This window comes from Cyanistes caeruleus, chromosome 11 (genome assembly GCF_971803275.1).
Source record: "Cyanistes caeruleus chromosome 11, bCyaCae1.hap1.1, whole genome shotgun sequence".
In the NCBI taxonomy this organism is placed as follows: domain Eukaryota; kingdom Metazoa; phylum Chordata; class Aves; order Passeriformes; family Paridae; genus Cyanistes; species Cyanistes caeruleus.
The window spans coordinates 14,274,600-14,285,254 of NC_141711.1; the positions used below are offsets into that span (position 1 = coordinate 14,274,600).

Here is a 10,655-nt window from a genome sequence, read left to right on the forward strand (position 1 = left end):
TGAGCTGGAGAAATCAAAACCCGCCTTGATCCCCCTGGCAGCCCTCATCAGTCCCGGTGGGTGCTGCACACTGAGGACTTGGCCACCACCTCTGCCAGGACCCTGTGGGCATCAGGGCAGGCGATGCTCCCCGGGGGGCTCAGGATGCCTGCAGCCCCCCAGGGCGCTGCTCCCTGTCTCTCCCACCTCCCATTTCCTCCCAGGACGCCGTCCCTTTGTGTTTTTGACTATAAATGGCGTGGCGCCATCGATTGTTTCCGCCGGCACTGCGGCTGGTTGCCATAGCACTGAATATTTTCCTCTTGCCATTTCCCCCCTGTGCTAACAGCCGAGGGAAACGGGGTGAGCCCCCCAGCCCCGGCTGCGTCCTCTACCTGGCTCCAGTGCCAGCACACTGCCCAGAATCCCTTGGTCCTGTGTGTCCCATATCACCCTGGCCACTGGTATCCTGCCCTGCCTGTGTCTGGCAGGGACATGGGGTGACCCTAGGATGCACATGGGACCTCTGCTGTGCGTCCCAGCTTGGCACTGCCCTCCCCAGCTGAGCAGTGCCGGATGGACAGGGGACTCTGCGCCAGTGTGGGGATGTCCCACGGGATCTGGGTGGGTCATGCCCCACGGCCCAGCTCCCACAGCACCATTCCTCTTTGTCCCCAGCTACCTGAATGACCTGGAGAGGATAGCCCGTGCCGACTACATCCCCACCCAACAGGATGTGCTACGCACTAGGGTGAAGACCACGGGCATCGTAGAGACTCACTTCACCTTTAAGGACCTGCACTTCAAGTATGTCTGACCTCTTTCCCTTTTGGCTTTTTGAAAGCAAAAAAAAACCCTTCCTCCCCATGCTGGGATGGACCATGGGTGCACACTGCATGCACTCAGTTCCCCCCTACCTCCTGGTTTGCTCATGGTGGGAACTGCTGCCTCAGAGAGCGGAAACCACTGAAATAGCTGGAACAGCCTCAAAAACACTTCACAGAGCTCAGCCTGGGGGCGGATCCAGGCTCTGGTGAGGAGGGGAGGGGGAAGGCATCCCTCCTCCTGCTGCTGTGACGCTGCTTCCACTGCAGGAAGGGCACTGGGCAGGAGCTGGGCTCTCAGGGTCAGGCAGTAGTAGCGCTGCCTGCTGGCCCCCCATGGTTGCTTTCCACTGAAAACCCACGGGAAATCATCAGGGCTCCAGTTTCTGAGGCAAAAAGCTGCCATTGTGCACATCCCCGGAGGATTTAGTCCCATGGCAACAGAGCTGATGTCAGAAAGATCTGCTGGGATCCTCTCTGAATGCAGGGGGCTTGCAGGGACCACGATGCCACCCTTGTGGAATGGAAACACTTGGTTGTGCATTGCCAGGGCAGCGCTTTGGAGGTGGCAGTGGGGGTGGTCTTGGGGGAACACAGTGTGTCCCAGTGGGGAAGCCTTCCTGCCAGCCAAGCAGTTGGCAGTGGGCATGGCAGTGGATGTGGAATGTTACTTCTGGGCTGTTATCCATGGAGGCAGGGCATCCTCTGCTGCCTGTGGTAGGAGAGGCACATGGTGCATTGGGATCATCCCTGAGCCCTGCTGCTGCCACAATCCTGCTGAGCCCACAGTGACTTGGCTCCCTTGGTCCAATGTATCTGACAAACCCCTGCTGTGCCTGCTCTGGAGCAGGTCTCCGGGGAACATGACACTGACACCCCCTGGGAAAGGTAGCCTGATAATGCCCCAGCTCAGGGCATCCTCATCAGGGATTTGGCTTTGGCTAGGAAATGAGCCTGGACATTCCTGGCAGCTGGAGCCGGGGAAGGCCCTCAGTACTGGCAAAATCCCTGGGGGCAGAACTACTGTGCTCTGCCCACACCAGTGCTGCTCTTGCTCCAGGCAGCTGGGGACACTGAGGCAGGGCATGGGGTGAGGGCGGTGGGACTGGGAGCTGCTGCCCATCCCCACATCACCCCCCTGCTGCAGGATGTTCGATGTGGGTGGCCAGCGCTCAGAACGGAAGAAGTGGATCCACTGCTTCGAGGGGGTGACAGCCATCATTTTCTGTGTGGCCCTGAGTGCCTATGACCTGGTGCTGGCTGAAGATGAGGAGATGGTGAGTCGTGGGGATGGAACCAGTGTCATGAGCCATCCCCTGTGTGGGGGGCTGGGGTGTCCACCAATGCCCTGACCAGTATGACCCAAACCTTGCTGGGCCGTTGGCATCCCCTGCCCAGGCAGGGAGGGGCATGGGGGGGTGGCAGTTTAGGGAGCAGTGGGGTGGGTGCTACCTGGGGGGGGGTCTCTGCCCAGCTCATGCTGCTATCTTCCCTGCCAGAACCGGATGCATGAGAGCATGAAGCTGTTTGACAGCATCTGCAATAACAAGTGGTTCACAGACACGTCCATCATCCTCTTCCTCAACAAGAAGGACCTCTTTGAGGAGAAGATTGTGCACAGCTCCCTCACCATCTGCTTCCCTGAGTACACAGGTACCACTGGGACCCTCGGTGGCCCCTGCCCTCCTGGCAGGGGCAGTGGCAGTGCCTTGCCCCAGGCAGGGTAGCAGGAGGTGCTAGGGACAAAGATTCTGGCTCCCCTGTGCTTGAGGAGTGTGGTGGTGTTTGGGGTGCCCCAGTAGATGGGAGAAGATGTGGGGGGACACAACACAACGGGCAGCTGCCCTGAGGGGGGTTATCTGAGGCTCATTCTGCCTGGGTGGGTGGGTTGATGCGTGGTTGGCATCAGGACAGTGGCTGTGGGGGGCCAAGCCAAGCCCAAACCCTTTGGTGCCTGTAGGCAACTGTGGGGCAGCCCAGTGTCTCTTTGTCCCCAGGAGCCAACAAGTATGATGAGGCAGCCAGCTACATCCAGAGCAAGTTTGAGGACCTGAACAAGCGGAAGGACACCAAGGAGATTTACACCCACTTCACCTGTGCCACGGACACCAAGAACGTGCAGTTTGTCTTTGACGCCGTCACCGACGTCATCATCAAAAACAACCTGAAGGATTGTGGTCTCTTCTGAGGGTGGTGCTGCCCAGGTGGGTGGTGGTCTCAGTGGTGGCTCCTCAAATGGGGTGGTCATGGGCCATCCTCTGGGGATGGGATGGGCACAGCCTGCCATCTGCAGGCTGCCCCGTCCCCAGACCCTCCCCTGCTCACGCCCTCTCTCTCTCTCCTAGGAGCTGCAAAGGAAGGACCACGCCATCTCCCACTCCCGCTTCTCTTCGGATTCATTCCTCCGCCCACCACATAAAGAGACTTTTTGAGTGCCAGCACGGTGGCAGGGCCCATGTACCCCCTGCCCCACGTGTTTGCCCCCCACCATTGTCCTCCTCGCCGGCATTGCCCTTCCAGGGAAGTCAAGGTTTTAATCTTGGTTTGTACCCCCCAAACCATTCCAGTCCCCATTTCATTCACTCCGAGCCCTGGGGCTCTCACTGTTTACATTGCAAGTGTTGCTGGCACGGGGGGCACAGGGTCCCCTCGGGGGTGCCCACCCAGCCACAAACACGACCGATGACATTCCTTTTAGTAAACCAGAAAAGAAAGAAAGAAGAAAGAAAAAAAGGAAAAAAAAAAAAGAAAAAAACAACAAAACCAAACCCAAAACCATGCAAAAAAAACCACACCACACCGGTTGGGCACAGGTTACTTTTTAAAGAAACCTTTTTACCAAACTATTTAAAAGCATCAAGTGCTACATGGTGGTGGCATCCTCCGTGGCCAGCCCACCCCCCAACCGTGTGCCTTTGGGGGGGAGGGTCTGCACCCCACCCCGCCTTGCTGCCCTCATGCCGACGGGCAGCTCAGGCAGGAGGGTGGGCAGGGGGTGCTGCCCACTGCCTCTATCCCCCCCCTCTTTCTAAGCCTAGTTTTTAGGGCTAGCTGTTGCGTTGGGCGAGGAGAGCCTGCTGTACAGAGCGGCCCCCGCTGTCCCCCCAGCCCAGGGGGACCCTTCAGCCAGTGCCTGCGGCCTCGCTTTTCCCACAGGATGTTTTACCGAATTGTTCACATGGTTTGAAATAATAAAATGTAGAAAGGAAAAAAAAAAAAAAAGAGAGAAATGTTATATATACTGGAACTCCCTGTGTGACATGGGAGTTGGCAGGGGGCCTTCACCTCTGTGGGAGTGCAGGGGTGGTCCCCAGAGGTGGGAGAGGGACACAAGGTGGGTTGGCATCCCCCTGGGGTCAGGAGAATCCTCTGGTCACAGGAGGTGAGGGCAGTGGTGGGACCCTTGGGGTTATAGCTGGGATGCTGCTGCAGAGCTCAGCCCTACCTGGAGGGGTTGTGGGGTGGGAACAAACATGACCACACCCTGGCTCTGCAGCAGTGGCGTGGTGGCACTGATCCCCAGTATCACACAGTCCCTGGGGACACCCAGTATCCAGGATCAGCCAGTGATCTGTAGTCCAGAGGGAGATGCAGCACACCTTGCACCCAGTAGCCCACAGGAACCCCCAGCCCCAGGGATCCCTCATGGACACCCCACACCCAAAGGACTCCCAGCTCTGAGGGATTCCTGGAGACTCCCAGCACCCCCAGCTCTTCAGGGGGCACTCATGGACACCCAGCAGCACCTGAGGAACCACCCCAGTACCCAGAGCTTCAGAGGGCACCTAGGACCCCCCAGCACGTGAGGGAACCCCTGACACCCCTCAGCTCCAAGGGGTACCAGGGGTTCCCAGCACAAAGGGGCACCCAAAACCACCCAGTCTCCCCAGTGCCAAGGGTCATCTGGGAACCCCCAGCAGCCCTCAGCTCTGAAGGGAATCCAGGGACACCCAGGACTCCCAAACACCCCTCTGCTCCAAGGGGTACTCAAGGACCCTCAGCACCCAATGGAACCCCCATACCCCACAGCTCTGAGGGTTACCCAGGGACCTGCAGCACCCGAAAGTATCCAGAACTCTGTAGTATCCAGGGTCATCCAGGTACCCCTAGGACCTGGAGCCCCAGAGACCCCCAGCAGAACCAGGGGCCCCACAGTGCTGACTGGTGGGAGAGTTGGTGGGGAGGGGGAGTGAGATTGTGCCCCCACCCCCCCTGCCCTCTTCCCCAGGGGTGGCTTTGGAGCTAGGCTGGTCAAATCCCAGAGGTTTGGGGCAGGCAGAGGTGGCTGTGGAGGTGGGATGGGGTCAGCAGCAGGGCTGGACCCCAGGGGAAGGGGTGCTTGGCTGGGGCTCAGAACAGCCCGCAATCCTTGAGGTTCTCCTTGATGATGATGTCAGTGACAGCATCGAAGACGAACTTGACATTCTCAGTATCGGTGGCGCAGGTCATGTGGGAGTAGATCTCCTTCACGTCCCGCCGCATGTTCAGCTCCAGGAACTGCAGCTTGATGTAGTTGCCCGCATCATCGTAGGTGTTGGGACCTGGTGGTGTGGCAGTGAGCAGGATCCCTTCGTGGGCTGCTGTCCCCCGCCAGAGTGCCGGCCCAGGACTACCCAGGGCTCCCTCGAGTGGGTAAACCTTGCACGCTCCCTCAACAAGGCTCATGTGGCACCGCTTGCGTGGGGTGCTGAGGACACCTGGTGGGGGACTCCTGCGGGGGTGGTGGCACCCAACCCTCCAGCAGCACACCACCACCACCAGCCACCGCCACACTCACCGTCATAGTCAGGGAAGCAGATGCTGAGATGGGCCTTCTTGATCTTCTCCAGGAAGACGTCCTTCTTGTTGAGGAAGAGGACGATGGAGGTGGTGGCAAAGTAGCGGTGGTTGCAGATGCTGTTGAAGAGGTGCAGGCTCTCGTGCATGCGGTTCTGTGGAGGGACACAGCCCCATGGTGACACCCAAATCATGACAGGGACAAAGCAGAGGGTGTGTGAGGTGGTGAGCATTCCTCACCACTTCATCATCCTCCACCAGGACCATGTCGTAGGCACTGAGAGCTGCGATGAAGATGATGCAGGTCACGCCCTCAAAGCAGTGGATCCACTTCTTCCTCTCGGAGCGCTGTCCGCCCACGTCGAACATCCTGGGCAGGACAAAGGAAAGTCAGCACCCCCAACTCCCTGCCCACCCCCTGGCACCAGCCCTCACTGTGGGCCTGACCCCACCTGAAGTTAAGGTCTTTGAAGGAGAACTGGGTCTCGATGATGCCAGTTGTTTTGACGCGGGAACGCAGCACGTCCTGCTCTGTGGGGACGTAGCCGGGGGTCACCAGGCGCTCCAGGTCTGACAGGTAGCTGGCCAGGCACACAGTGGGCATGAGACACGGGTTGGAACTCCCCTCACGCCTCCCCCACCCACACTCCCCGACCCCACGTACTAGCCCGCAGAGTCATTGAGCTGGTACTCGGAGGCACGGTCAAAGCAGGCTTGGATGCCTGGGTCCTTCCACAGCCGTCCGATGATTTCTGACATCTCCTTAGGCATGGTCCCCTCCTCGATGGTGTCCGAGAGGTGCAGCAGCTTACGGGCATCATCCTGTGAAGGGAGAGGGGTTCAGTGGGGCCTGGGGGTTGGGGGGAAGCCCTGCTTGACATGGAATGCTCCTCACCTGGCGAGCCGTGTCCCCGTACTGGATGTTGAGGGTGGTCATGGCCCGCACAATAGCCAGCATGGACTGGAGCGTGTTGCTGTAAATGATGGCAATGAACTCCAGGCATTCCTCCAGTGAGTAACCGTCCTGATGGATGATCCTGGCCGGGGAAGATCACAGGCATGAGGCTGTGGTAGGTGCCATGGAGCTGAGCCACATGACGGATGCACCCCGTGGCAGTGGCATGGGGCAGAATCAGGCACAGTGGGATGGGGCACGCCACAGCTGCCGTGTGGGACAGACACTTTGCATGGTGGGCAGGACCAAATGTCCCCCCTTGGCACTTACTTCATCTGCTTGACAATGGTGCTCTTCCCCGACTCCCCCGCTCCTAAGGGGACAGAACACAGGTCATGTGCTGTGGGCACTCCCAGCTGAGCCCCGTGCTGGCTCCCTGAGGACCTCGGTGCCTGACACGGCTGCGGGCACTGCGAGCTGTGCCAGGCCCATGGCTCAGGGTGTGCAGGGGGATTAACAGCCTGGAGCCAGGGGCATTAAGGTTAGGCTGAGCCGCTGTGTCTAATGGGATCTGAAGCGGCTCAGGCAGGGACACTCTCAAGAACCCAAGGGAGGGGTTGGGGACATGGTGGCATAGCAATCCTGCCACCCACCACCCAATGACCCAAAATCATGGCTGTGCAGGTGGATGTGTCCAGGGAGAACGGTGATACCACTCATGGCCCCACCACATACACAGCACCCCAACCTCAGGCATCACTGCGGGACTGGGAAGGACTGGGAGCACAGCACAAGGGGGCTTTGGGGACAGACATGGTGGTGGTATGGGTTGCATGGAGGTCCCTAGGAGGATGGGGCAGGGGTGGGGTGGCGATAGGTAGTGTTGGTGAAGGCTCTTAATGCTTGGTTGGGGTTGGGGGACTTGGGAGTGGGGGGATGGTAGGTGGGCTGGTTGGGTTCAGAGATATATGGAAACCAGGGGACCTTAGGGTAGATCTTAGGATCTCATCTTCTTGTTGAGATGGTCTGCTATGATGTGCTGTACCAGGGGTGCCTGGTAGGGGGTGTTGAGCCAGTTGGGATGAGCTGGGTTAGGGGATCCTGGGAATGGGGGGCCTGTTGGGGTGGCTGGTTGGGTTTAGGGGTACTGAGGGAGAGAGAAAAACATTGGGTGGGCTTTTGGGGTTGACTGGTTGGCTTTAGGGGTGCTGTGGGGTTCAGAGGACTGCTAGAGTGGGCTGTCTGGGTTTAGGGATGCTTAGGAGCAGGGGCCTGGGGACTGTTGAACTGATTTGGTTTAGAGTGGGGTCAGGGAAACTTTGGGTGTTTTATTGGGGAGGGGTTGATTTGTTTTAGGGATGCTTGGGAGTGGGAGGCTGTTGGAGGCACTCCTGGGCTGTGCTGCTTTGGTTTAAAGGTGCTGGAGGCATCAGGGAAACACTGGGTGGGCTCTTGACATGGGGAGGTTTGGTTTAGGGCTGCTGGGAGCAGGGGCAATGTTGGGGTACGCTGCTTGGTTTTAAGGGTCCTGGGTGAGTCAGGAGAATGTTGAATGAACTGTGAGGGTGGGCTGCTTGGGTTTTGGGGTCCATCTCGGGGCCAGGGGAATGTTGGATTGGCTGGTCAGGTCTGGGGGCAGCTGTGGGGTGTACTGGTTGGGTTGAGGGGCACTGGTAGGTTTCAGGGGTGCATTGGGTGGGCTGTTGGGGTGAGATGCACAGAGGATGGGTTCCCCAGGGTGTTGTCTCCCCCTTACCCAGCAGCAGCAGCTTGACGGTCCTGGCATCCTTCTCAGCGTCTTCCTTGAGCTTCTTCTCCAGCTCTCGGGAATGCTTCTCCTCGGCACTGGCGCCGGCTCCCATCCTCAGCCCCGCAGCCCTGCGCTTCACCACCCGCTCCTTGGAGGTCAGCACCAGGATGGGCAGCGAGCTCCAGCTTCCCTTCGCCTCCAGCGCTCGCTCCCGGTGCCCGCTGCCACCGCTGCCACCACCGTCGCGCCGGTGTGCGACAAGGACAGGGCCAAGGTCCCGGGGGGCCGCCTGCCGAGGGGCTGCGCTCAGCACCCGGGGCTTAAGCCGGGCCCCCCCGATAAACCCCCTTCAATCTGCAGCGGGCTGAGCTCAGCAATCCCGTGGTTCCCGGTGTCAGCGCTTCTGCCGGAGGGGGGCCCCAGCCCGAGCAGCCCCCAGCTTTGCCTCCACCCTGGGGCTGGGGCACTCATCTCCATCTCTGGCTCTGCTGTGGACCCCAGGGGTATGGAACTGGGGTGTGGGATGGTGTGTCTGCTGGGATCTGGTCACGGTGGGAACAAATGTTCCCATTGTCCCCATCTCACCTGGTCATATGCCCTGCTCTGGAGCAGTGCCCACTGTCCCATCCCAGTAGGCCATGCCAGCGTCCCCACGGGTGCTACCAACAGTGATAGAATGTCAGCCTCAGTCCCCAGGTCCTGTGTCCCCAGGGACCCTTCCAGAACCCTCCCCTAATGTCCCTATTCCCCTGACGTGCCCTTCTTAGTGTGCCCAGCCACTCAGCAGCGCACTCCCAGTGCCACCAGGCCAGCCCAGCATCACCTCCACAGCGTTCCCAGGCCCTCCAGCAACACCTGCACAATGTCCTCAGGGATACCCGCACACCCTCCACAGGGTTTCCTGTAGGAAACTTCCCGTAGTCCAGTTTCCGACTGGTGACTCTCCCCAGTGACTACAGAAGAAATCCCAGTGTTCCCAAACAATTTCAGTTCCTGTGTGGGGACTGTCCCCGCCAGTCCAAAAAGAAACCCTTCCCAACGCCCAGGGGGGCTGCAGTATTACTGTGCTACCACCCCATCCTCAGTGAGCCCCCCACAATGTCTCTGGGTCCCTCTGGGTCCCTCTGGGTCCCAGTGCCACCCTCTCACATCCCCAGTGCCCCCTACTGCCACTGAGGCCACCGCAGCAAAACCGAGTATCCCAAGGAACTCCCAGTACCTCCCCAGTGTCCCCCACCTCCGGTGACTCCAGGTCCTGCCAGGACTGCCCCAGTGACCCCAGCAGAGCCCAGTGCGCCCGTGTCCCTCGCTTGTCCCCAGCGCCGCCTCTCCCCGCACCGCGGCTCTCCCGCAGCGCCTCGCTCGGCCGCCAGAGGGCGCGAGCGCCCAGCGCAGCTCCCAGTACAGACCAGTGCTCCCAGCATAGCCCAGCGCAGCTCCCAGTACAGACCAGTGCTCCCAGCATAGCCCCGCGCAGCTCCCAGTGCAGACCAGTGCTCCCAGTATAGCCCAGCACAGCTCCCAGTACAGACCAGTGCTCCCAGCATAGCCCAGCGCAGCTCCCAGTACAGACCAGTGCTCCCAGTATAGCCCAGCACAGCTCCCAGTACAGACCAGTGCTCCCAGTATAGCCCAGCGCAGCTCCCAGTGCAGACCAGTGCTCCCAGTATAGCCCAGCACAGCTCCCAGTACAGACCAGTGCTCCCAGTATAGCCCAGCGCAGCTCCCAGTACAGACCAGTGCTCCCAGCATAGCCCAGCGCAGCTCCCAGTACAGACCAGTGCTCCCAGCATAGCCCAGCACAGCTCCCAGTACAGACCAGTGCTCCCAGCATAGCCCAGCGCAGCTCCCAGTACAGACCAGTGCTCCCAGTATAGCCCAGCGCAGCTCCCAGTACAGACCAGTGCTCCCAGCATAGCCCAGCGCAGCTCCCAGTACAGACCAGTGCTCCCAGCATAGCCCAGCGCAGCTCCCAGTACAGACCAGTGCTCCCAGCATAGCCCAGCACAGCTCCCAGTACAGACCAGTGCTCCCAGCATAGCCCAGCGCAGCTCCCAGTACAGACCAGTGCTCCCAGCATAGCCCAGCGCAGCTCCCAGTGCAGACCAGTGCTCCCAGTATAGCCCAGCGCAGCTCCCAGTACAGACCAGTGCTCCCAGCATAGCCCAGCGCAGCTCCCAGTACAGACCAGTGCTCCCAGTATAGCCCAGCGCAGCTCCCAGTACAGACCAGTGCTCCCAGTATAGCCCAGCGCAGCTCCCAGTACAGACCAGTGCTCCCAGCATAGCCCAGCGCAGCTCCCAGTACAGACCAGTGCTCCCAGTATAGCCCAGCGCAGCTCCCAGTACAGACCAGTGCTCCCAGTATAGCCCAGCGCAGCTCCCAGTGCAGACCAGTGCTCCCAGTATAGCCCAGCGCAGCTCCCAGTGCA

General features: G+C 60.0%; 2 protein-coding genes across 3 annotated transcripts in view; one reads left to right on the forward strand and one right to left on the reverse strand.

Moving 5' to 3' along the window:
- GNAI2 (G protein subunit alpha i2) overlaps positions 1–10,655 on the forward strand; it is an 80,491-nt gene that overhangs the window by 10,812 nt on the left and 59,024 nt on the right. Inside the window, exons 5-9 of one of the 2 annotated variants that reach the window (XM_086845307.1) lie at positions 658–786; positions 1,951–2,080; positions 2,303–2,456; positions 2,801–3,007; positions 3,149–4,025. In XM_086845307.1, the coding sequence (XP_086701433.1) occupies positions 658–786; positions 1,951–2,080; positions 2,303–2,456; positions 2,801–2,991 (604 nt within the window). In that variant the 3' untranslated portion in view covers positions 2,992–3,007; positions 3,149–4,025. Of the gene's footprint in view, positions 1–657; positions 787–1,950; positions 2,081–2,302; positions 2,457–2,800; positions 3,008–3,148; positions 4,026–10,655 lie in introns of those variants that run through there. The other variant, XM_086845309.1, reaches the window with a different exon arrangement.
- GNAT1 (G protein subunit alpha transducin 1) lies at positions 5,154–8,336 on the reverse strand. Its single transcript, XM_023935022.2, has 8 exons — positions 8,231–8,336; positions 6,805–6,847; positions 6,475–6,616; positions 6,244–6,401; positions 6,032–6,160; positions 5,820–5,949; positions 5,581–5,734; positions 5,154–5,344 (listed from the first exon to the last, which is right to left on the reverse strand). The coding sequence occupies exons 1-8, from the start codon at positions 8,334–8,336 to the stop codon at positions 5,154–5,156; spliced, it is 1,053 nt and encodes a 350-aa protein (XP_023790790.1).

Coding starts and splice junctions, on each gene's coding strand:
- GNAT1 (XM_023935022.2), bottom strand. CDS start 8,336: ATGGGAGCCGGCGCCAGTGCCGAGGAGAAGCATTCCCGAGAGCTGGAG. Junction 6,402..6,474: donor ACGGGGACACGGCTCGCCAG/GTGAGGAGCATT, acceptor CTCCCTTCACAG/GATGATGCCCGTAAGCTGCT. Junction 5,345..5,580: donor CTGCTTCCCTGACTATGACG/GTGAGTGTGGCG, acceptor CCACACCACCAG/GTCCCAACACCTACGATGAT.